General features: G+C 47.6%; 1 protein-coding gene across 13 annotated transcripts in view; it reads left to right on the top strand.

Annotated features, from left to right (window-relative positions):
* The first annotated feature begins 338 nt into the window (after positions 1 to 338).
* The window catches only part of LOC123188627 (pentatricopeptide repeat-containing protein At2g41720), a 35,133-nt gene continuing 8,597 nt past the window's right edge, over positions 339 to 26,874 (top strand). For 5 of the 13 annotated variants that reach the window (XM_044600801.1, XM_044600806.1, XM_044600804.1 and 2 more), the window contains exons 1-9: positions 339 to 807; positions 2,058 to 2,230; positions 4,985 to 5,090; positions 11,476 to 12,585; positions 12,658 to 12,763; positions 12,837 to 13,041; positions 20,908 to 21,040; positions 25,128 to 25,232; positions 25,683 to 25,803. In XM_044600801.1, coding sequence (XP_044456736.1) covers positions 397 to 807; positions 2,058 to 2,230; positions 4,985 to 5,090; positions 11,476 to 12,585; positions 12,658 to 12,763; positions 12,837 to 13,041; positions 20,908 to 21,040; positions 25,128 to 25,232; positions 25,683 to 25,803 — 2,470 coding nt within the window. In that variant the 5' untranslated portion in view covers positions 339 to 396. Of the gene's footprint in view, positions 808 to 2,057; positions 2,231 to 4,984; positions 5,091 to 11,475; positions 12,586 to 12,657; positions 12,764 to 12,836; positions 13,042 to 20,907; positions 21,041 to 25,127; positions 25,243 to 25,682; positions 26,039 to 26,874 lie in introns of those variants that run through there. The other 8 variants (XR_006494972.1, XM_044600812.1, XM_044600810.1 and 5 more) reach the window with 5 other exon arrangements.

The following is a 26,874-nucleotide window of genomic DNA, read 5'->3' as shown; positions in this document are numbered from 1 at the left end:
CCCTCCGCCTCCGCCTCCCACCCCGCGGCCACTTCCCTCCACCCGCGCCCGCCCCGCTCTCCGCCCCCGCGCCGCCCTCCGCCCGTCGTGCACGAGGTGCTCGACGGTATGCCCGCAATGACAACGTCGTTTATGAGGAATATTCCGTTATAAGGGTTGAGTTTGAGGGTTTTAATCTTTGCCCCTATTTTTCAACCTGTGAAAATGCACAAAAAGATTATTTTTGGACCCTTAAAATGCTAATGAGGATTTAAAGGTTTGAAAGTTCTACTAGACATGCTCTTATAGGTTTAAATTTCGGGAAGGAGTACACCTGACCCAAATATATCTCTAACATTTTCCAGTGGAGATCGTCGCCGAGAAACATCAGATTCCTTATCCGCAGAAATCTCTCACATGCACAACGGTCGAGCTTTGCCACCAACTGCAGCAATGTCTTCGGCCACCCCCCCTCCGCCGGCGTCACCGAACCCGGAGGCGCCTCCGCGCGTCGTCCGCCCGCCGCCTAGGCGGTCACCGAGGTCGCCTGGGCCGCCGCTGTGGGCCAAGCGGCGGCCCTCCGTCTCCGTCGACTACGACCGCGGCCGCCGCACAGTCCGGGTCGAGGTGGACGGCGTAGGTGCCGACGCGCTCCCCGCGCGGCACCGCCTCCGCGTGGAGGGGAGCCGGTGGCAGCGGGACTGCAAGGTGTCCCAGGTCGCCGCGCGCGTGCTCGCGCTCCCGCGGGCCGACACCCATGCCGTCGACGCCGTGCTCAACTGCTGGGCCGGGCGCTTCGCCTGCCGTAACTTCCCTCTCCTTATTCGTGTAAGACACCTCTGCAATTTATGTGTTCGATGCAATGAGTCTCTCTGACTCCCACATACCCGCTTTCTACGTGTTCGATGAAATGAGTTACTCGGCGGCAAATTTAACAAATTTGACCTGTGAACGAAATCAAATCACAGAATGAACTGCTCGTGAAACTATTTCACGCGGCTGACCTTTTTGTGTGACGCCCGACACGAAGGCGTCACACTACATTGTGCAACGCCTTACAGATAGGCGCTACACGCCTGGCCAACGTTGCACCCCAAACTGCCTAAAAATTGCTAAGTCATTGTGCAGAGCCTACGAGCTAGGCGCTACACTGTATAGTGTGGCGCCTAGCTCTCAGGCGCTGCACTAGTGGTTGCACTACAAAATGAGCAACCACTAGTGCAACGCCTAGAAGCTAGGCGCTACAATGTATAGTGTGGCGCCTAGCTCTCAGGCGCTGCACACTGACTTAGTAATTTTCGGATCACATGGGTGCGACGCTGGCCAGGCGTGTAGCGCCTATCTGCGAGGCGTTGCACAGTGTAGTGTGACGCCTTCGTGTCGGGCGTCACACAAAAAGGTCAGCCACGTGAAATAGTTTCACGGGCAGTTCATTCTGTGATTTGATTTTGTCCATAGGTCAAATTTGTCAATTTTGCCTTACTGGGCATCCATTTGGGTTTATCATAGGAGTAAATGAACAAAAAAACAAATGAAAGATTATTCTGCGACTATTGCAGTCTTGTCTTGCAGCTGTTGCCTATTAAAGTGTCTCCGAAATGTCTAGATGGGAGTGTTGAAACTGAACGAACTCAATTTCTGTTTTGGATAGACATTCTAGTCATCTGGATATTTTATAACACCTGTGATTTCGTGCTTGATTCAAGCATTCGGATCTTGTATTGTTTCTAGTCATCTTGCACGTATTAGCTAGTTCTAGTAAACTGTGGGAGCATTATTGATTTTAAGGATTCTTGCTTGATCCTTGTAATCATTAGGTTTCTCATGGCATTATTTTTGTTTAATGCTTTTTTTAGTAATTCCAAAATTCTAATTACTTAATTCATATACCATCTTACCATCTTTCTGCTCCAATATATACATTGCTATTTACTAGAGAATGTGCTTCTGTACTCCTTATGAGCTTCTAGCTACTGAAGCTACAAGTCACATGTCAAGACTTCTCATTTTGTTAATAAACCTCCCACCTTTGTAAATCCACTGACATAAAGTGCTTACATGATCTACATCACTTGTAGGAAATGGCCTTTTCTGGGTCCTTGCAACATGCTGTATATGTGTTCTGCTGGATGAAAAACCAGGAGAACTACTGTGCCCGTAATGACATTTATGGTATGATGATACGATTACATGCCAGACACAACCAGGTTGATCAAGCACGTGGCCTGTTCTTTGAGATGCAAGAATGGCGGTATGAATAATATTAACTTGAGACTTCAGATTTCATTTAGCTACCCTCGGTTTTCACCAAAAAGTCAATAAGCCATAATAGTCCTCATGTTATCTGTGTTCATGAGTCTACATACAGACTATAGAACATATTTGGCCTTGGTTGCCTCTGTTATGGATGCAACTTGATTGTATTGCAAGGCCCATGGGGCAAATATAGCCTAATAAAGACTCCTACAGCAATACCAATACTCCTAGACCAATACTAATACTCCTTAACACCTCAATGACAAAGCATATGCAATAGCTTTGCATTTGAAGAAGTGTAACACTAGAAAAAAATGGTAATCCAAAATCCGCGTCTTGAGAGTATCGTTGTAGCATGGAGAGTCTTGAAAGCTTGTTGAGTTAAGCCAAAGGGGATAAGAGAAGATGGTGCATCAACAGAAGACACCGCATCAGTAGAAGATACAAAATAAGTATCAAGAGAAGATGGGTTGTCGAAAGAAGATGTCACATCAAGAGAAAGAAGCATTGTGCACAAAGTCATAGTCCAAGAAAATCAGCGGCTAGAGAAACTCGGCAGCAAGAGAATGGGCGTAAATCGACAATGCAAAAAGAGGCCACGAAAATCTATAGAAAACAACAAGGACCGAAAAAGGCCAGAAAAGCTGTATAGAAAGGACTAGAACCAGAAAAAGATGCTGACATATAAAGGTTTGATGGACTTACATGGCATGAGAAACAAAAAATATCAACGGATTTGGTGGACGCAGCAGAAAATATGGAGAACTAGAAGCTAGGAAGCACATACACAAAACATATATCATGTTCTAGGATTGGGACCGGCCCTAAGACCGATGAATGTGACATGGTTAGGGGTACAACTCTGAGGAGTGAAGGTTGGCCAGCCATGGTGCCGGGGATGAGAGGGAGAGAAGGTCGGTGACATGGATTAGATCTTTACTAGTTTATTCAGGGATTAGATCTTTACTAGTTTATTCTTATCTACTATTTCATAATCCTTATGAGGTATGTGGTGTCCCTTTTATAGGGAAGACTCAACTTGATGCCTAAGAATAGAATCTCGACTTTCCTAAGAAACCATATCTTAATCTTCCTAACTGAACCAATCTCTTTCCTAACTAAATACTCTTTCCTAACTAAATAATTATCTCTAATGGGCTAAGTATGAGATCCACGCCTTTGACAACATAGATTCAAGAGCCATCGTGTATGCAGGAGAGTCTGTGGAGGAGGCCTTGCAGGTTGTTGAGCTTCATGCGCTAGCCAACACAACTAAAAGTTCGAACTGATAGAAAGGGCTAGGCAATCCACATATACACTTCAACACCCCCTCTCACATGTGAGCGGGAAGTCAACACGTGAATAGATTCAGAGGTAGGATTATGGCCCAAGAGGCCTATACATGTGCACAGAGGGCGACAGCAGCAATTTTTGAATAAATTGCAAAAGCCAGGACCTTAGGCTCTGATACCATGTTAAGCTTCATGCATTAGCCAATGCAACCAAAAGTCCGAACTGATAGAAAGGGCTAGACAATCCACAATCCACATATACACTTCAACACAAGTGAGATGCCGGTGAGCAGCAGCGTGGAATAACAACTAGCGGATGAACATGCAACACCGACGGAAGGTAGGTGCATGTGGGAGATGGAGTTGACGAAATGACCATCGCTGAGGAATCACTAGAGACAAACGACATTGTAAACTTATTTTTTTGTTTTTTAGAAGAGTTGAAGCTAAGGAGCACATAAGGCCGCAACATCAAGCATCTAGCGCACCAGCTAGAGCAGGGAAGAGCCACACGCTGAGCATACAACCAGTAGCGTGCAAAGCAAGCCGCTGCAAGGAAGAGCCAACACGCGAAGCGGCAAGCATCCCGCACGCGGGTCAGTAGCAGCCATGCAAGCAATTCACAAGTAGTGAAGGGAGAACCACGTGCGAGGCAATAGAGAAGCAGCCTGCATGTTGTCCTCTGTCGGAGAGGTGCGTCATGACCAGGGAGGCATCTGCGCCGGGAAGACGGTGGCCAGGGACTGCAGGCGGACGGTCGAGGTTGCTGGAGTTCCGGCCGGCGGGCAGCGGTGAAGCCGGTGGCGAAGCAGGCGGGGCGTGCCGACAGCATAGTCGTTCTCCTAGGGCGGCGGGGTGGTGAACTCCTGTACGACTGCGATTGATCTGGACGGGGTGGCTTCTGTTGATCTAGACTAGATGATCGAGCGTGGGATGGCTGGATCGTGGGCATATCAATACGGAGATCGATCTGGCCAGCATTGGCGACGGCCGGTGCACGATATCGATCAGAAGAGGAAACCAAAAAAGTCCATCAAGAGCGTGAGCTGCGGCACGTGAAAAAATCCCTAAACCTGGGCTCATGATACCATGGCCTAATAAGGAGTCCTAGACCAATACCATTACTCCTTAATAGCCTTGTTGGCTGCTTGCCGAAATTATGAACTCGTCTGTTTTATGAAGCGTATCCACTTATTTTTCTGCCAAAGGCATATTTTATATTGTTACATATTTGCCTTTCTACCACACATTACTAATGCCTTTACTGGAATAGCCAACTTGGCAGTTTGAAAAGCTGTACTATTATCATATGCACCAATATGATTTATCTCCAGTAATATGTAGGTTATAGCTGCCTTATAATGGTCTGTCTTGCACAAATGAGATAGGAAGTGGGGGGGCCTCTTCTACATCATCAGTTTAGTCTATGATTTTTTTTACATAACCAATATTTATAGGTGCAAGCCAGATGCTGATATATACAACTCTTTGATCAATGCTCATGCTCGGGCTGGTCTATGGCGCTGGGCCATCAACATTATGGATGATATGCTTCGTGCAGCTGTCAGTATTGTTCGTTGAAATAATCATTGTGTTCTAATTGCTTTGTTTTCTTGAATATGACTGGTTATATGTGATTTATATAGTTGTTTAGGGTTGTACATTCCAAAGTATGCTATTACTCTCCTTAAAGAAAGTGACAGAGGTATGGGCCTTGTCCACTTATAATATTGCCTGGGTGGCACCAGTACTATAGATGGATACTGAGTTTTGGTATAGAATTCCCTCTAGTCTCCAACAAAGCCATAATTGTTAAGCATATATGTAGATTAGTACTACCACATTAGTTTTGGTTTACAGTCTCTTAGAGTATCCATAGTTGACCCTTGGCCTACCAGATTAAAACCATCATAGCACTACTAATCCACATATATCCTTAGTATTGGCTGTGAATTATATTGCTGTTTAGTTTGGTAATGATGGGTGTTATCTCTATTTTATGTTGGCTTGCAGCGCTGCCTCATATTTCTTGAATTTCATTACTGGCCCACTTAGAAAATGATAGGAATATGCAACTTGTATTTCCAGGTGACCATAGGCCAGTATATATACATGTACAGGTGTGGAATATATGCAGGAAACCCCTTATACAATAGGGTAAATACGAAGGTTACATGGCTATAATATAGCTCTAACACCCCCCTCAAACTCATGGTGGATTAACAACACTGAGTTTGGAGAGATAGAAGCCATGCTGCGCTCTAGTTTGGGCCTTCGTCAGAAAATCCGCCAACTGTAACTCGGAAGGCACATACTGAAGAGCAATAACCTGATCCTGCACACCAGCGCGCACATAGAAAGCATCAACACCAATATGCTTCGTGAGCTCATGCTTCACAGGATCACGCGCAATGCTAATAGCACCTGTACTGTCAGAAAAGAGCGGAGTAGGTGTAGTAACAGAATCATCAAAATCCTGAAGTAACCACCGTAACCAAGTCACCTCTGCCGTCAAAAGAGCCATAGCTCGTAACTCAGCCTCTGCACTCGAATGGGAAACTGCAGTCTGTTTCTTCGTCTTCCAGGCAATGAGAGAACCACCAAGAAAAACATAGTAAGCAGAAAGTGAACGGCGATCGGAGGGATCACTAGCCCACGTAGCATCCGAATAGGCCTGAAATTGTAAAGAACTGGAGCGAGGAAAGAATAGACGGTGAGACATCGTGCCCCGAAGATATCGGAGAACACGAAGGAGGTGACTATAGTGAACCGAAGTGGGAGCGGAGACAAACTGACTCAGAATATGAACCGGATAAGAGATATCCGGACGAGTGACAGCTAGATAGACAAGACTCCCAACAAGATGACGATAACGCGTCGGGTCAGGCAAGGGGTCACCATCAGTATCACGGAGGTGAACATTGAGCTCCATTGGAGTCTCAACAATGCGCTCATCGGTAAGAGCAGCACGAACAAGAAGATCATGTATATACTTTTCCTGGGATATAAAAAAGCCATCAGAGGTAGAAGAGACTTCAATCCCAAGAAAGTAGCGAAGAGGTCCAAGATCGGACATAAGAAACTGCTCACTAAGACGGGCCTTTACAAAGGCAATATACTCGGGGTCGTCGCTAGTGATGATCATGTCATCAACATAGAGAAGAAGAAGAGTCCGACCACGAGGAGAAAGGTGGGCAAACAATGCTGGATCATGAGCACTCGCTGAAAAACCAGCGGCAGTCACCACAGAGGCAAAACACTCAAACCAGGCGTGGGGGGCTTGCTTAAGGCCATAGAGAGAGCGACGAAGATGACATACCATGCCATCAGGAACAGAATACCCAGTTGGTGGCTGCATGTATACCTCCTCACGCAGCTCACTGTTAAGAAAGGCATTCTTAACATCAAGCTGAGATACAGACCAGTGGCGTGCAGAGGCCACGGCAAGAAGTGTGCGGATAGTGGTCATATGGGCCACAGGAGCAAATGTCTCATCATAATCACGACCATGCTCCTGCTGAAAAACACGAGCCACAAGACGAGCTTTGTAATGCTCAAGAGAACCATCGGAGCGAGTCTTAACCTTGTAGACCCACTTACAAGTAATGGGACGGACACCTGGAGGAAGAGAAACAAGATCCCATGTACCAGTGCGTTCAAGAGCAGCAATCTCCTCTGCCATCGCAAACTGCCATTCAGGATGAACAACAGCCTCACGATAAGAAGTCGGCTCAAGAACAACAACACCAGCTGTGGAAAAACCAAGGCGATCAACAGGCGGAAGCGGACGAGGACGCAAGCCATAGGTAGGCTGAGACGAGGAGGACGACACGTCAGCAGACACATCCACATTACGTGAACGACGAGTGTAATACTGAGGCAAAGATGGAAGAATACGAGGAGGAATAGCCGAGGTAGAATTAGGAGGTGGAGACGAAGAAATCACCGGGGATGAAGGTGCAGAATCTGGTGACATGCGAGGTGAGGAAACCGTGGGAGATGGTGGCGGCAAATCAGCAAGAGGTGGAGAAGTAGAGTGAGCAGGACGGAGAGACAAGGGCTCAACTGGAGTGATAGGTGTGTCGGGAAAAGTGAGGAAAGAGATATCCTCCACAGAAAAGGTCGAGGAAGATGGACGCGGGTAGAAGGGACGAGACTCATCAAAAGTCACATCCCGAGAAATACGCATCCGACGACCGATAGGATCCCAACAACGATAGCCCTTATGCTTATCACTATAGCCTAAGAAAACACACTCAACAGACTGAGCGGTCAGTTTGGTGCGTTCCCGAGGGGCAAGAAGAACATAGCAAACACAACCAAACAAGCGAAGCGTCGAATAATCAGGAGAACGATCAAAGAGACGCTCGAAAGGAACACCACCCTGGAGAGCAGCAGACGGCTGAAGGTTGATGAGATAGGTGAAGGTGAATATAGCCTCAGCCCAAAAATGAGGTGGAAGAGAAGCGACGATCATTAACGCAAGAGCCGTCTCAAGAAGGTGGTGATGCTTTTGCTCAGCCACGCCATTCTGAGCATGAGCACCAGGACAAGAGAACTGAGGAAGAGTGCCCTGCTCAGCAAGAACACCACGCAACATCTTGGAAATATACTCGCCAGCGGAGTCAACACGGAACACACGAATAGGTGAAGAGAACTGAGTGTGAACCATGGCAGCAAAACGCTTATAGATGGAAAGAACCTCACTGCGAGAAGTCATAAAATAAAGCCAAGTGTAACGAGAGAAATCATCTATGAAAATAAATATAGTATGGATGGCCCCCTTTTGAAGCGAAGGGAGCCGGACCCCATACATCAGAATGGACCAAATCAAAAGGACGCTGAGACACCGACTCACTAGTAGGGTAAGGTAACTAAATCTGTTTTCCTAGTCTACAGCCCTGACACTCTAAAGAGACATCTCCTGAGGCAGACCCCAAAAGACCTCGATGAACTAATGACGACAAGCGAGACCCACAAAGATGACCAAGTCGATGATGCCACTGCTGGAAGGAGCCGGTAGCTGAAGCGACACAAGCGGATGGACTGGCGATAGTGGTGGCAGCGGAAGGAACATGAAGCCAGTCTAGCTCCCAAAGAACCTGAGAGTTACGGCGGCGAGGGCCAGCCCCAACCAAAGTGTGTGTTCGACGATCCTGAACAGAACAAGAGTCAACGTCAAGGTGGACGCGACAACCAGAATCAGTAAGTTGACCGGCAGAAAAAAGATTCATGTTAAGTTGAGGAACATGAGCAACTAGACAGCTAATGAAAATCAACACTTGCCTGTTTGACATATGAACAAATCAAGGATGAGTAAACCTCCTTGGTTAAAGGAATTCGCAAGTCCACCATGTCTTCAAAAAGTTTCAGAGATTCTGCATATTTTCCCAATTTACACAATCCACTGATGAGTATATTATAAGTTACAGCATCTGGATTCACATTGCTCGCCATCATTGTGGCGTAGAACTCCAAAGCTTTCTCATAATCTCCAAAACTTAAATAGCTTCCAATGCTCAATATTAAGTTGAGGAACATGAGCAACATCAGGAACAAAGTAAGAAGGTGTGCTAAGATTGCCTCGACTAGCAACAGAAAGAGGAGTACCATTAGCAGTGAGTACATGAACAGGAAAATCAAGCGATTTAAGAGAGGACAAATTTGAAGAATGAGAAGACATATGAAAAGAAGCTCCGGAGTCCAGAACCCACGAGGATGTACCTGACTGTGTAGAGGGTGGTTGCTTAGTGCAGGAAGCATCAATCACAGAACCTGCAGTACTCGTCGAAGGAGAACCTGAAGCGGCAAGCAGATGCTTAAGTCGCAGAATATCCTGCTCAGTCAAGGCGGTGGCTGAAGATGTCGAAGTAGAAGAAGTCCCTGAAGCTGATGATCACGCCTTACGTAGGTGTTTCTTCTTCTGGAAGCACTGAGACTCAACATGACCATCCATCTTACAGTAGCCGCAGTGAGGACGAGACCGACCTTGGCCGCCCGTAGGAGTAGGCAAGAGCGGCGGAGCACTCGAGTGGGAAGGAGTCGGTGCAGCAGGCATAGCAGGAACTCGAGTAGCGAGCACAGAGGGAACCTCAAGTAAACCAGCGCCACGGAGGCGAGTCTCCTCAGCACGGATCTCAGAAAGCGCCTCCATGAGGGAGATACGACCACGAGCAAACAACTGAGCGCGCCGGGGCTCAAACTCCTTACGGAGTCGAGACAAGAGCTTGTAGACACGATGAAACTCCAAATCAGCCCGCACAGCCTGGCAACACTGACAAGTACGACAACCAGCAGTACGGAGAGAATCAAGCTGACGCCAGATAGCAGAACTCTGTGCATAGAACTCATCAATAGTGGAGTCACCCTGCTGAAGAGCATGCTCCTGACGAACCACAAACAGGTATAAGGCATCACCAGAGGGCTGATAGCGCTGACAAAGCCGAGTCCACATCTCAAATACAGTAGAGAGGCCGAGAAACTCAGAGGCAAACTGAGGCATAACACTAGCAGTCAAAACAGCTGCGGCACGAGCATCATCATCAAGCCACTGAGTGTAAGCAGACAGAGCTGCATGATAAGTCTGAAGTGCGTCCTCATAGGTCTGAACCTGCTCATCATAAGCAAGAATGGCAGCGTCATCAGCCAGCTTAGCTGCATCCTTTGCAGCCTGATCAGCGTTGGCAGCAAGAACCGGTGGCGTCGGTGGAGTAGGAGCCACATGAGGAACTGGACACGGCGGACTAGGGACCTCGCCAGAAAGAACGCCCCAAAGACGAAGGCTACGCATGTGAATGCGCATGAAGCCAACGAACTCGATGAAGTTAGTGCCATCAAAAATCACCAGAAAACGAGGAACTGCGACATAGCCCGTATATGTAGACATAGTACCCTTTTTTTTTCAACGGAAGCAGACGGAAAACTGAACAGTGAACGCACACACGCGGCTAGCAGAAGCGGAGACCAAGTCCACGTGGGCGAGCAGCGGAGACCAAATCCTCGCGGGCGAAGACCACTTCCAGCACCAACGATGTAGCGAGGGCGAGCAACGGAGACCAAGTCCACGCTGGCGAAGACCACTTCCAGCACCAATGATGCAGCGAAGACCAAAACGGGTGGTGACTGAGGCGGGAGTCTCGATCGGAAGCAGAGGACGATCCAGAAATCGGCAGCAGCGCGTGACCTTCTCTGCTTGATCTGGGCAGGGAAATCGATCTAGGGCGGTCGGGCCGAGCGATCAGGGGCGACGGCGGGAGTCTCCGATCGGGGGTGGTGGCTATCAGGCGGCGGCGGGCCTCACGAGACAGAGGCGGACGAGGGCGGGTCGAGCAGATCGATCTGGGCAATAGCGGAAGTCTCGATCGGGGTGGGAGGCAGAAAAAACCAGTAGCAGCCTGAGGATTTGGCCACCACGGAGAGTCAGCACAGCCAAGGATGGAGGCGTCGCGTCGGAGATGGATCAACAGCAGGAGTTGCGCGTGCTATAAAATTGACCTAGCTCTAATACCATGATAGGAATATGCAACTTGTATTTCCAGGTGGCCATAGGCCAGTATATATACATGTACAGGTGTGGAATATATGCAGGAAACCCCTTATACAATAGGGTAAATACGAAGGTTACATGGCTATATATAACTAACTAACAGAAAACACTTGTATTTTTCCGGAATTATGGATGTTATGCTTAACTTTCTTCCTGTCCGAGGAAGTACTAATATTTTCACCAATTCTTGCCTCTTAGCAATAGGTGCGAAAATATCTGCAGTAGTTCATTGCACCACTAGCAAATAATATCTTGATTTTCTATATAATGCAGTCTGTAGTTTGCTCCAGCAACCACTTTGGCAAATAACATTTCTGCAAATATTATCAACGCTCAGATACTTGTACCATTGTTGGTTGTCATAGTTGTGTTATTAGTTTACTTTCTGTGTTTGTCTTGCAGATACCTCCTAGCCGAGCTACATATAATAATGTCATAAATGCATGTGGTGCTGCTGGTAACTGGAAAAAGGCTTTAGAGCTTTGTAAGAAGATGATAAGAAATGGTGTAGGGCCAGACTTGGTTACACACAACATTGTATTATCTGCTTTCAAGAATGGCTCTCAGTATTCGGAAGCCATAGGTTACTTTGATATGATGAAAGGAGCAAATATTGCCCCTGATACTTTCACTTTGAATATTGTCATCCATTGCCTTGTAAAAGCCGGACAGCACGGAGATGCTGTCGATTTGTTAAACTCGATGAGGGAGAAAAGAGCACAGTGTCCTCCAGATGTTGTTACGTACACTAGCATAATGCATTCTTATTATGTTTGTGGGCAAGTGAAAAATTGCAAGGCAGTCTTTGATATGATGGTTGCTGAAGGAGTTAAACCTAATATTGTATCATATAATGCACTTTTGGGTGCTTATGCCTCACATGGGATGCACACTGAGGCCTTGGGATTTTTCAAGTTACTGAAACAAAATGGTCTGCGACCTGATGTAGTTTCCTATACCACTTTACTGAATGCCTATGGTAGGTCAGCACAGCCTGAAAAAGCTAGGGAGGTTTTTAACGAGATGAGAAAGAACTCATGCAAGCCAAACAAAGTCAGTTATAATGCACTAATTGATGCTTATGGATCTGCTGGAATGTTCAAGGAGGCCATTAGCTTACTGCATGAAATGGAGAAGGATGGCATTCCACCAGACGTTGTTTCAATAAGTACTCTGTTGACTGCCTGTGGCCGCTGCAGGCAGACAACAAAAATTGACACAGTTCTTGAAGAAGCAAAATTTCGAGGGATTGAACTTAATATTGTTGCGTACAACTCGGGCATTGGAACCTATTTAAGTTTTGGAGATTATGAGAAAGCTTTGGAGTTCTATGCCACAATGATGGCGAGCAATGTGAATCCAAATGCTGTAACTTATAATATACTCATCAGTGGATTGTGTAAATTGGGAAAATATGCAGAATCTCTGAAATTTTTTGAAGACATGGTGGACTTGCGAATTCCTTTAACCAAGGAGGTTTACTCATCCTTGATTTGTTCATATGTCAAACAGGCAAGTGTTGATTTTCATTAGCTGTCTAGTTTTCTGTGGAAAGTTGATATGCTAACGATGGTTCCCACTCAGGACAAACTAGCTGAAGCGGAATCTACTTTTAGTTATATGAAAACATCTGGCTGCTTCCCTGATGTTCTAACATATACTGCTATGATTCAAGCCTATATTGATCATGGTAAGATCCTCTTAAAAGTCTTGGGTTGAGATAACATTTTTTCACTGATCATGTTTTTCTTATGGATCATAAGGGAGTTGGACGAGTGTGTGGGACCTATTCAAAGAGATGGAAGGAAATGCCATACTGCCAGATGCCATTATATGCTCATCCCTCATGGAAGCATTGAATAAAGGAAATCAACATGAAAGGGTCCTTCAGTTGATGAAATTCATGCACGATCAATCCATCGAATTGAACCAAAAAGCTTATTTTGAAATAATAGCTTCATGCAGCATGTATGTCTATCCACTCTCTTAAGTTGAACAAGCATGAATTGGTAATTACGCTGTTATGATCTGAACAAGGTTACTACGGTAACACCGGTGGTCGTTACTTTATCATTTTAAGTATGTTCATATACTATATCTTAGATTTTCCAGCGACCTGCATGATTTTTTTTTTTGCATGTGAGTCCATAGTTTTTAGTATATTTTGAAAATACTTTCATATTTATATATGTACATATTAACAATATACTAAAATAACAGTTCATACTACCTAAAAAGTGGTATACTACCGAAATATTCTTATATACTACCTCCATTCATAAATATATGTTTTAACTTTTATCTGAATCGGATGTATATAGACACGTTTTAGTTTGTTTGTTTGCTCATTCCAGTCCGTATGTAGTCCATATTAAAATATCCAAAACATCTTACATTTGTGAACGGAGGAAGTACATACTATGCCTACATACTCCCCAGTTTGACAGATACTACATACTCCCTCCATAGTGAACTAAACGCTCTTATATTTCTTTACGGAGGGAGTACAACATACGAATCTCACTTGAGTGTAACTATCACCGGTTGTATGTAAAATATCTGGGGCACCTAGGCGCATGGGCAGCTTGTTCGGGTCCAACCCGTTATGGCATTTGGTTGCAAGTGGCGTGCATCACTCTTGATTAGTTTCCTAATTTGTCTGCATGCAATTCTATCCATGTATGAGATAGCATCAAACATCTGAGATTTGGTTCCTAATCAAATAACATTATTAGTTATGTTGGATTTCAAACCATTCTTGTCTATTTGAATCTGAGATACCCACATGTACGTGTTACCAATTTAGGACGACACAATAATAACATTTTTTGGTATACACATACCCGAGATACCCACTTGTACGTGTTATTAGACCGCGATACCAATTAGTGGGTATTATACCTAACGAAAATATTTAGTGTTCGTGTTATACCTAATCAAAATATATACACTCTGAGGTATTATACCTAATGAAAATATACACATCCTGAGATACCCATGCGTACATGTTTGTAACTCAGTCAAAATATGAATGTGCAAACCCTCCTAATTACAAATAGTTCCTTCTCTATTCCTAATGGGTATCATGTACCTTCCATCCATGAAACATGGAAAGAAACACAAGATAATTATTCATGACGCATTGATTTCTGATTTCTCTCTCCTATTATGTCTCTCAACATGGAACGTTGCCATGCATGGTATTTTTTATTTGCTGCTAAAGAAATGTTCGAACAAGTGATGGTGACACTGGTGACTTTCCAGTTAAAATAGGATTGCACCAAGGGTCAGCTTTGAGCCATTATCTTTTTTGCTTTGGTGATGGATGAGGTCACAAGGGATATACTAGGAGATATCTGTCAAGGGCCTCGGTGCCCAAGACAGCAGGACCTCGACTACGTAGTTCGTAGTCGCGGGGGATAGGAGCGCTAGGGTTTTTGCCTGGCTGCTCTATGATGCGGGAGGGGAAGATAGAAGGAAATAACTTTATTGCTTATCCCTAAAGGGTGCTAACTATCTGATATATAAAGGCCCCATGGGCTAATAACAAACTAGAAACCTATACGAAATAAACTAGTCTAGGAACTAATGTGCCCGGATCAGGACTCCTGTCCAGCCTGCGCCTTGCCTGATGCGGCCGTCGGCTGCTCCTGGCCGCGCGGCCCACGTCTGTAAGACGTGCCCCACATGACATCTCTCCCCCCCTCGACGAGCAGCTCGTCCTCGAGCTGAAAAGCGGGGTAGCGCTCGACGAAACTGTCAAGATCCTCCCATGTAGCTGACGAAGCTGCTTCACCCTTCCAGTGGACGAGTAGCTGGCGAACGCCGCGTGCTAGGCGCGCACGAGTCACGCGCTCTGGTTCTGGAACAGCCGCCCCGTTGTGGATCGAAGGCAATCCCGGCGGTGTAGTTGGAGGAATGCCGAAGAACTTCTTGAGGAGGCCCACGTGGAACACGTCATGGAGGCGCGAGCGCGCCGGAAGCTCAAGACGGTATGCCACGTCGTTGATCACTTCTGAAATGCGGTACGGCCCATAGAATCGTGGCTTGAGCTTGCCCCTGGTTGGCAAGTTGAGAGAGGACGCGGCGCGCTGTCGAAGGCGAAGCCAAACCCAATCGCCCACCTCATGCCGAATGTCCCGATGACGTCTGTCGTAGTAGGACTTATAGACCGCTTGTGCCTGTTGTAGACGATAGCGGACGTCCTCGATAAGTTCGTCGCGCTCAGCCATGCTCCTGGCCACTGCAGCCACCCGTGTGTCGCCGGGCTCGTAAGAGCGAATAGTGGGAGGGTCACGGCCATACACAAGCTTGAACGGAGTCTCTTGGGTTGCTGTCTGGTAGGCGGTGTTGTATATGTACTCAGCCCAGGGAAGCCACCGGAGCCACTGCTTGGGACGATCCCCGGTAAGACACCGTAAATACATCACAATGATCTTGTTAGCAGCCTCCGTTTGCCCATCCGACTGCGGGTGAAATGCGGACGTCATGTGCAGCTTTGTCCCCGTGAGGCGCATGAGCTCTTGCCAAAAAGCGGAGGTGAAGACGGGGTCGCGGTCAGAGACCATGGACTGTGGTACGCCGTGGAGACGAACAACCTCAGCGAAGAACACCTGTGCCACTGACTCTGCCGTGTATGGGTGGGCTAACGCCACAAAATGGCAATACTTGCTGAAGCGATCCACCACGGTGAGGATGACAGACTTCCCGCCTACTCGAGGAAGCGCTTCCACGAAGTCGATGCCGATGTCAGTCCACACGCCCGTGGGTACCGGCAGCGGCAGGAGCAGCCCAGCGGGGTGCAAGTGCTCGGACTTGTACCGCTGGCAAGTACCGCAAGTGCGGATGTACTCCTGCACCGTCTTGCGAAGGTTAGGTGCGTGGAAATCGCGGCGAAGACGATGCAATGTGCGCAGGACGCCTTCATGCCCATCATCGTGCACGGCACTGAGAATCTCCTGGAGTAGCGGGGATGACGGCGGAATGTAGAGGCGGCCGTTGAAAGTAACGAGGCCGTCGGAGAGCGCCCAAGGCTGTTGCCGCGCACCTGCCGTGATATCCTCCCGCAGTGCGACGAGCGCCGGATCAGTGGACGTCGCTTGCCGGAGGCGATTGATGAAGTCGAAACGAGGCCCTGAGACCGCCATGATCGTCGTCTCCAACGTGTCACGGCGGGAAAGTGCATCCGCCACCGTGTTGGTACTACCTGCCTTGTACTCCACCGTAAAGTCGAATCCCAGTAGTTTGCCAACCCAATGATGCTGCGGGATGGTGGCCAAACGCTGGTCAAGCAGAAATTTGAGGCTGTAATGATCCGTTTTTACCACAAACTGACGCCCCCATAGGTACGGCCTCCAATGGCGAATCGCGAGCACCAGGCCGATGAGTTCCCGTTCATACGCTGCCAGGGAACGGTGACGTGGCGCGGCTGGCCGGCTAAAGAAAGCCACCGGGTGGTGGTCCTGAAGAAGGACGGCCCCGAAACCGTACGTCGATGCGTCACACTCGACGATGAACGGCCGTGTAAAATCCGGTAACGCGAGGACGGGAGCCGTGGTGATTGCCGTCTTGAGGGTGGTAAAAGCTGCTGCCGCCTCCGGTGACCAAGAGAAACCATCCTTGCGAAGGAGGGCCGTCAGGGGCGCGGCAACCACGCCAAAGTCCTTGACAAACTTGCGGTAGTACCCCGCAAGGCCGAGAAAGCCCCGAACCGCGCGCGCCGAGCGTGGTTGCGGCCAGTCCGCTACTGCCTGCACCTTTTCCGGATCCATGGCCACGCCTGCAGCGGAGATGGTGTGACCCAGGTATGCGATTGATTCAACGGCGAACGCGCATTTGGAGCGCTTGACGAAGAGCCGGTGCTGGTGCAGGACCGTGAAGACGGTGCGCACATGTCGGAGATGGTCAGCCCATGTCTCGCTGAAAATGAGGATGTCGTCAAAGAAGACGAGAACAAAACGGCGCAGGTATGGCCGCAGCAGATCATTCATGAGGGCCTGGAACGTGGCCGGCGCGTTGCAGAGTCCGAACGGCATCACCAGAAACTCGTAGAGGCCGTCATGAGTACGGAAAGCTGTCTTCGGGATGTCCTCCTCACGCATCCGCACCTGGTGGTAGCCGGAACGTAAATCGAGCTTGGTGAAGAAACGAGCGTGCCGTAGCTCGTCGAGGAGTTCGTCCACCACCGGAATCGGGAACGCATTCTTGACAGTAATGGCGTTCAGGGCGCGATAATCCCACAGGATCGGTCCGAGCGACGCCAGCCACTGCGTGCCCAGGACGATGTCGTAGCCCGCGAGCGGCAAGGCGAGGAAATCCTCCGCGAACTCCTCGTGGCCGATGCGGAAGGGCACGACGCGGTACGCGCCCTGGCACGGAACGCGCTCGCCGTTGGCCACCGTGACGCGCATCTTCTCTGTGGTGGGGGGCGGTAACGTAGCACGAGCGGCCGCCTCTTCGGCGATGAAGTTGTGGGTGGAGCCTGAATCGATCAGGGCGAGGAGGGAGACACCTCCGAGAGTAATCTGCATCTGCATGGTTTCACTCGTGTGCACGCCGGCGATCGCGTGGAGCGAGATTTGAGGGTCGGCCCGCGATGCATCATCAGTGGCGGAGGCCGCGTCGTCGTCGTCGTCGTCCGGCGCTAAGTCGAGGAGAAAGATGCGCTGGCACACGCGGTTGTGGCCCCTGCCAAACTTCTCGTTACAGTTGAAGCAAAGGCCCAGGCTACGGCGTTCCTCCATCTCTGTCTGGGAGAGACGCTTGATTGGGCGTCCGTCCGGCAGATTGTGGCCCTGCTGAGGTGCGGCTGGTGGGGCCGGAGCGGGGGGCGCGAGGCGTGGTCCTGGTGTCGGCAGGATGCCCTTCTGTGGAAAACGCACCGGTTGCGCGGCGGAAAGCGCGCACTGGTCGCGCAGCTCCAATTTGCGGGCGAGGCTCATGGCGACGGCGAGGGACTGTGGGTTATGGATCTCCACGTCGAGGCTGAGGGGTGGCTGGAGTCCCGCGGTGAAGATCTGCACTTTCTGTGTCTCGGATAAGGTGCCTGCCCGGGGAAGGAGTGCCTCAAACCGCTCCTGGAAGTCGACGACGGACGTCGTGCGTTTGCACGCCATTAGTTCGCCCAGCGGGTTAGCGCGCAGCGGTGGCCCGAAGCGGAGATTGAGCAGCTCGGAGAAGCGGCGCCACGGAGGTGTGCCCTCGTCTCGCTGGACCTGCATATACCATAGTTGGGCAGGACCCTCGAGATTGTAGGACGCCATCCACACCTTCTCCTCCTCGGCGATCCGTTGTTGATGGAAGAAGGACTCGCATCTGTTGATGAAGGCGAGCGGATCAGACTTGCCGTCGAACTTGGGGAAGTCCATCTTCTGGAACCTGGGCGGCCGATCATTGTGGTGCTGCCCATCATGGGCGGCGGCAGCGCTGGACGAAGAGGAGGACTTGTCCTTCTGGAGTGCGGTGACGGACGACTGCAGGGACATCACCGTGGCCGTCAAGGCCTCGATCATCTTAGCCAGATCTGTGGTGGTCGGTTCTGCCATGCCGGAAGTGACCGAGGCGGCAGCGGATTGTGGCGATGTCGGGGAGCTGGGCGCGGACACAGGGGGGAAAGCGGCCGGCGGATGGAGCGTGGACGAGGAGGAGGATCGCCTGGAACCTGATACCAAGTTGTCAAGGGCCTCGGTGCCCAAGACAGCAGGACCTCGACTACGTAGTTCGTAGTCGCGGGGGATAGGAGCGCTAGGGTTTTTGCCTGGCTGCTCTATGATGCGGGAGGGGAAGATAGAAGGAAATAACTTTATTGCTTATCCCTAAAGGGTGCTAACTATCTGATATATAAAGGCCCCATGGGCTAATAACAAACTAGAAACCTATACGAAATAAACTAGTCTAGGAACTAATGTGCCCGGATCAGGACTCCTGTCCAGCCTGCGCCTTGCCTGATGCGGCCGTCGGCTGCTCCTGGCCGCGCGGCCCACGTCTGTAAGACGTGCCCCACATGAGATATCCCATGGTGTATGCTCTTTGCGGATGATGTGGTGCTAGTCGAACGAGGGTTAATAGAAAGTTAGAGATGTGGAGACGAACTTTAGAATAGAAAGGGCATGAGGTGCGGTTTCAGTATTACTAGGCACGAGGAGGAGGAAGTTAGCCTTGATGGGCAAGTGGTACCTCAGAAGGACATATTTTTAGTGTACTCCTTTTTACATACAAATATGAACGTATTTTAAATATATACTAAAAACTATGGACTTGTTTGTAATCTGAAACACACGCGCCAGCGCATCAACGAGGCGAGCGAGAGGGCAAATAGACAGGCAAATGTATACCTTGGAGGCGCGGGTGAGGCGATCTCCGCTCTCGCCGACAGAGATGTTGGGGACGAGCTTCTGCACATTGATCTCCCGCATGGGGTTTAGCTACTTCTTCTCCATCCACTGCGAGCACCAAAACACAAACAACACCGCACCGTCAGAACACCAGGAACCTGAGCAACCCAAAGGATTTGGAACAATTGACAAAGCGGAGGGGAACTCACCATGGCTGCGGGATCTGGGGTGCGGCGGCGAGGGAGAGGAGAGGGAGAGGGGGAGGGTTTAAAGCATGGTGCATGGCGGCGGCAGGGGCTTTGTAGGGAGAGAGAGGAAACCCTAGCGCGGAGGGTGCTTATATGCCTAGAATTACGTCCGTGCCCCCGTGTGCAGGTGTAGAATGGAGGGTGGTTTAATAATTTTGGTTAATCTGGCTTAGGAGCGCTAAAAAAGAACATGTAGCTTGCATTGGAATCTTAGATATAGTACTCCCTCCGTTCCTAATAGTCTTTGTAGAAATTCCACTATGGACTACATGCGGAGCAAATTGAGTGAATCTACACTCTAAAATGCATCTATATACATCCTTATGTGGTTCATAGTGGAATCTCTACAAAGACTTATATTTAGGAACGGAGTGAGTATATGATCATACTAAAAATAATAAAGTACTCCCTCCGTCCCACAATGTAGCTTGCAAAAACGTCTTACACTGTGGGACGAAGGGAGTAGTACATATACTACCCCGTGGTAGTTGAGACGTGGGTGTAACTAGACCCGGTTGTAGGATGTATTTTCCCTACGGAAACATAAAATGGTTTTGTACTCCTGGAAGTATGTACTGCTCCTCATACATCACACAGATAAACCGATTAAAGCTCTTAATTATTTTTGACATATTTTGCTAATAATTACTAGATACCTAAGTGAGTTTTATGAAACTAATTGCCAAGTCCATATATTTTATGTAGTTTACATATGGCAGCTTTTTTGTATGTAGGACTGTTATATTGCAAAAACTAGGGACCTAAGTGACAATTTTTTGTACTACTTGTACTGGGGTATCTTACAGTGATTACTATGGTATATGTAGAATGATGAGGTATACTATGGTATATTTAGAATGATAGAGGTATAATAGATGCATATGAGGTACATTGAATGTGGGAGTACGTACTCCCAGGAGTACAGAAAATTAGTCCATATATCTTATATTACTAGACTTTTAGATTACCATGTCTATTTATCAGGTTATCGTTCGAGTCACTTGCAACTAGGTCTGCTGTCTTCTGAGGCAACCATGCTGAATATACACACCATGGTTAATAAATAGAAACATAATAAAGTTGAATATTTATTGGGATAGCAGCATAGAGCTTTCTTGTGGTTGAGATGCCATCTAAATTGTGTTTGTTCAGTTTTTGTAATAGCTGCATAGAACCGCCCTTGATGTATTGAATAGGTCAATGTTCATTTGTGTCCCTTGGTTACTTATCGACATTTTGCTTCCCCATAACAGGCTACGGGACTGGAGAACTGCAAGTGAAATAATTGAACATTTGGATTCCTCTCTCCCATCCATTTCTGTTGGGAAGCTAAACCATCTTCTGAATTTTCTTGGAAAATGTGGGAAGACAGAGAGTATGATGAAGGTACAATTGGTCTGCGTAACATAGCTTTCATACAGAACATACTTTTGTTATTTCCAACTTCTTCTATGCAATTGATGTAGATACTTAAGCATTATCTGTTTTCGTAGACCATCAATTTGTTATGTTGTTCTGTATATGAAGCGGAAGTTGTACCAACCAGTTCACCCAAAAAGCCTAAGCTTAGGGAGACGGTCAGGCATTATACTCAAACACCCCCCTCGCGTATGAACTGGGTTGGAGATATGTGTGCATCGGAAGTAGAGGCAGATCACAATTATTTATTGCATGTACTGGGTTTTGAACCTAAAATCTCTTGGATTCAAATTATATGTGCTTGACCATTTCATCCATCAACTCAAGCTTAGAGAGGGTTAGATATGACATTCTGAACATGTTTGTCGTTGCTAGTTATGCTATAGACACCTAGCAATATTTTTTTAATGCACTATCACTTAGTGTTTTTGTCCTTACCATGATCAATTTAGACAGCATGGCTCCTCGTTTAAAAAGAATGGACTGCTTGCGCATAATGGCTTGCTGGATCCATATATCAATCTTTCCCCTTGAAGTCTATTGTGTTTGGTTTGAGCCCAAGCCAACCTTGTCAAAAATTTGTGAGGGGGAGGGGTAGTGGAGCTGGTACATGAAGTTACATCTACGCTCAGCTATTTACAATCCTAACCCTAGATGAACTGATGTACCTGAGGGCGGGTTGGCCTTTTACTTCCGTAATATCCTGAGAATATGCGTGGATCCCACTTGGTGCTGAAGATGTAGTTTTCCGAGGCACCGAGCTGGTGGCATTCCTCAGGTATTAACTTGGTGGAAATCCTATTGGGTCTCTGGTTGGTAGCAATTCCGCGGGGTGTCAAGTTGGTGGCGATCTCGAGAGGTTATAAGGTTTTCCGCAAAGTCTAGTAAGACGTTGAGTCCAAGTAGCACAGTGAACCTTCCCCAGCAGTAGCCCCTCGTAGGCCTGGGCGGTAAAGTAGCGCATGTCCGGGCCGATGCACGAATCCTAGAGTGGTTGGCGTGCCGACCGGATCAATGAATTTTGAGGCATGCGTGATGATGGTTGAATCCAACCTCTATGGTTCATTGGATTTACTCATGCATCCTTTTGATCCCATCACTCAGCATACTAGTGGTTGTATGATTGATGTAGCTCGCAAAACCTCTTGCCTTGGTCGTTGACTTCGCTTCCTTTGATTGGGCCCATGACCTCGCTCTGCTACCCATGGTCGCTTTGGCGCGCACGATCCTGGTGTTCCTCCCGCGTCACACGGGCTTGTGGATGCTATCCGTCTACCTTCACTCAGTAAATACCGTGAGGGCACAGTTGGGTATCTTCTTGGGTTGGCTTGAGTTGCCTTGTGGCAGCCTGCTCCTTGTTCGGTTGTTGCTCCCCTTACTCCTGGAGCAAGTACGTCCTCATGATGGCGTAGAGCCTCTTAGTTGTTGACCGTAGACTTTGATGCAACTTGGCGTAGAGGGCTGGGCCACATATCGCCAGTCGCATGGCGGGGCACACGCTCTCGTCGGTGATGGTGCGGATTTGACACTATATGCTGGTGAAGTGCTTCTGTAATGCTTTGATAGATTTGCGTGGATCTTGAATGAGCGCGTAAGGTTTGACGACGGTCACCTCCATAGTCTCATTCCCTTGGAAGTCAGCATGAAGATGCTAGCAAAGTTGTTCCCAAGTGCACCGATCTAGGAGCGAGCGCTAGGTATCATGACCGAGCCATCCCAGAGATCATGGTGGTTTCGTCGCCTCCCGCCACCTAGACGACGGCCTCGTACATAGGTGAACCCGCTCAGGTCGGCGTCACTTGCATAGCTCGGGAGGTCCGTTGGGCAAAGCTTTTGTGGCCATGGCTTCACTTCAAGTCCTAGGCTAAGGGGGTTGCGCTCGTCGGCAATGTTGATGACTTCACATCTTCGAGCATGCATTGTTTGTGCGGAGATGTATTTGTTGAAGCGCTCACTGTCTTCCTCTAGACCCAATGCGACACTCATCTTGCGCAGAGTAACCAATCTGGTCATGCCTGCTTAGGATGATGGTCTGGAGTGCTTCTACCTCCGAAGCTCCTCGGAGTGGCCGTCTCGCCCACACAATCATTTTTGCTATTGGCCATCTTTGCTCCTCGATGATTTCGGAATTCACCTTAACTTCCTCCCTTGCCGCATCACACTCTTGGGTTTGGTGGTGGCGAATTTCCTTGGTTTAAGCCATGCGGAGCGGGGGTTCGGCTTTGCCGAGGCTATTGTGGTCACTTGTCGCGCATGTATGTTGGCGGCCTCGTGTAGGAGCGCCGCTAAGCAAATGGAGTCTGCTTGGGATGCTTCTAGGATGGCTTGCAGTTCTTCTGCCCTTGTGCTCGCGTCTGTGGCTTGTTGCCTGAGTGCTTCAACTTCCTCCTTGTTGATAATGACTTGTGCAGATCCTTCCGAGCTGGCGACCTGCGCATCGGTGGAGGGTTCATGTGCTTTGTTAGACGTGCGAGCCTGGCGCATGCTGCTTGTAGGTGACGTGGGTTGAGTCGTCTCCTTCCTCTTTGACGTGCTTATGTTTCTGTGGTGCCATCTCCTTGCCTTCCTGTCCTGGCGTCCAAGAGAGTGCACGGGGTGGATATTAGCTGGCCTTCCGCATCGGTCCGTGACGGTTGTGCTCTCTTGGTCACACTGCTTCTGGCTAGGTTCCCATAGACGGCGCCAACTGTCATAGCATCATGGCTAGACTGTGAACTTGTTGCACCCCTAGCCAGATACAAAGACTGGCACGAGGTGCGCGGGAAACTTGACATGGGGACACGTGCCCCCGTTTGCAGCGACCCGACGCGGAGCTACCTGAAACCAACAAGAATTGCAAGGTAGGAAGACAAGTTACAAATCTGCCCTCCGGCTATTTATAATCCTAACCATAGATGAACTGATGTACTTGAAGGCGAGTCGGTCTCTTTCTGTGGGAATATCATGAGAATATGCTGTGGGTTCTGCTCGGTTCTCAAGATGTAGATTTTCCGGGGCGAGCCGGTGGCAATCCCGCGAGGTTAAAGGTTTTCCACCAAGTCTAGAAAGATGTCGAGTCCGGGTAATAACGTGGGGACCCTTCCCCAACACGAACAATCTTGGGCGATGTGGTTGGCCTCACGAGCAGAGGCGCGTTCTTTTGTGGAATTGAGAACCATCTCTGCATATCTTGCCCATCAGGTAGGAGATCATGACTTTCTTGGTGGGCTGGAATGGCCTTCTAATTCCACACCTAAAACCAATCTCCGTTTCTCTGAATTATGATGCTTGATGAGAGGCTTTACTGAAGGCTTGCGAAAAGGATATGCGAGGGTGTTTTAGCGGGCTGCTCATTTATATTCTCTGGAATGTGTGGAAGGATATTCCAACTAGTGGATGTGGCGCCCCTTGCTCATGAGGAGTTTGCCCTATGTAGATTGGCTTTGCTTAATATGTAGTCTGTTTGTTGGTAAAAAGTTGCTTGTATTTTGTCTTAGGAAAGGCTTAAGCAGTAGTTTTTGTTTACTCGAGTAATTGGCTTGTTGCTTCCTTGCGCTTGCTTTGGCAAGCTTTGTAACAAACTGCTTTTCCTTCTTTGTGAAAAAATATGCTAATATCTACAACATCAAATATATATAGTACTATATTTATGATGAATCTAATGAAGTTAATTTGGTGTCGTTAGATGTTAATATATTTTTTTTGTAGACTTGGTCAAACTTTTTTAAGTTGAACTTGGGACAAAGCTAGAACTTCAAACAATTTTGTATGGATGGAGTACTTCATGTATCACCTATATAACTATATTTCTGATATTCTTGGCCCGAAGAAGCTGGTTTTATAGTTAAGAATGCTAGCTTCTTGACTAGTTTCAAAACCATCAAATCACGGTCTTTTCTTTCATGAAAATACATTGATACTCGAGGGACCCATGTAATCTCATATCTAAACACTGGACTTGTGAGGAAATAGTTTCAATAAAGGTGCTTAGATTATTGGATGTGCTTTCCAGTTTATGTTTTACCCTGAGTCCTTGTAAAGATGGGCCTAAGATATTTAATTTTCTCTAATGCAGCTGTTTTACAAGATGGTGAGTGCATGCTCTACTGTAGGCCTTTCTACTTATAAGGTTCTGCTGAGAAATCTCTTAGCAGTTGGAAAATGGAGAAAGTATGTCGAGGTAAAGATAGGTATTCACTAGTATCCGTATCACTTATGATTACATATTTGCATGGACATCTATATCTGGTACATTCAATTTGCACAACTGTGCTCTGGCAGCATGATGGTGTACTGCAGATACACATTTATCTTGGAACAACTTCACATTTTTACCTCAGAAAAAAACCTCACATTTTTTTCTTCTGTTTTGACCTGTATTATGTTGGTCCTTGTAAAACCTGCACCAATATGTGCTTCTGGGATCATAAGAACTGTGGCAAAAGCAAGTGATTTGACATTACATTGAAAGTTTTGCTTGAGTTACTTCTTCCATGAGCAAAGCTCTAATGTCAGCAATAAAATGCTAGTACTGGACGGGTATTTGAGCCTCCATTATATAAAGAGAAAACTAGACTCGTGGTTGTTTATGGGCATGAAACTGAACTCCTTTGTTTTCTGAAACATGTAGGTTTTGCAGTGGATGGAGGATGCTGGAGTCCGTCCAACACTATATATGTATCAAAATGTTCTTCCATATATTTGGAGGGACAATAGCATGGATTATGTCACTCTTATGCAGGAAAAAATAAGTATGTTACTTCTTTAACTTTAGCAGAAGTACTATTTTATCATGCAAGAACCTCTTTCAACATTTCTGTTTTCCCCTTGCCATTAGTGATCTAGTCAAATCTAGAACATGTCTTGTTTGGTGCTTGTGGTTGTTGAACTATCATTGTTGTAGACCTGATCATTTACATGGTTTTATCCTTTTCCAGGAAGTGTCATATTTTTCAACAGTTTCTGTACAGGGAACATTTTTTGATATTTTAGTAGTCAATAAAGTGTCGAAGTATCTTATGTTTGTTAATTTGTAGTTGTGATAGGAAAGAAATAGTGAAGACATAGCTACATCATGTAATCCAGATATTCAGAAAACATAAAACTGTGGCATTTAGACAGCGAACTGAACCATCTATGCTACCTATACGAGGCATAGCCTTCCATCATCTCGTATACTCCTTTATTCAGAAAATGCAAAAGCTTCTGTCTTGCATATATAGGAAAAGAGAGTCGTGTACGAGGCCAAGAGGGCCACACCCGAAAGTAGAATACCACACACCTGCAAGCTAAGGCGCCACCGGAAGCATCACCACAAGACCCAATGCTCCCACTGATGTAGGGTGGAACTCTAGGGGCTGATCTTTGAAGGGGGATTCCTGAAGAACATGACGAACACATGAAAAATACAAAGGGAAAAACAAGAGGAAACATTCAAATTGACTTGATTCAATCACACATATGCTAGATCCATGAACACAAGAGATCACAAGATCCAAAGACAACAAAGGAAAGATACAAGTAGCTAGTTCTTCTCCAACATGAGGTCTTGAATCCACTATGGGATCTTCTCCGTAAAGAGGTCTTGAGTCCACTTGGGGGATCTTCTCCTAGATGGAGGGCTTGGCCTCCAATGGATCAAGTGGATGAGCAACGCTCTATCTCTCAATGAGCTAAATCAATGCTAACCCTAAAACATTGGGGAGAAAAGTACATATAGTCTAGGGGGCGAAGGGATACATGGACTTTGGCCCTTTGCAATGTGCGCAGACAGGGGGGGCTGGGCGTCGGGCCGGATGTCTGGGCCTTCACGAGGTGCCGGA

The sequence above is a fragment of the Triticum aestivum genome, chromosome 2A (assembly GCF_018294505.1).
Source record: "Triticum aestivum cultivar Chinese Spring chromosome 2A, IWGSC CS RefSeq v2.1, whole genome shotgun sequence".
In the NCBI taxonomy this organism is placed as follows: Eukaryota; Viridiplantae; Streptophyta; class Magnoliopsida; order Poales; family Poaceae; genus Triticum; species Triticum aestivum.
This window is presented reverse-complemented; position numbering and strand designations above follow the sequence as displayed.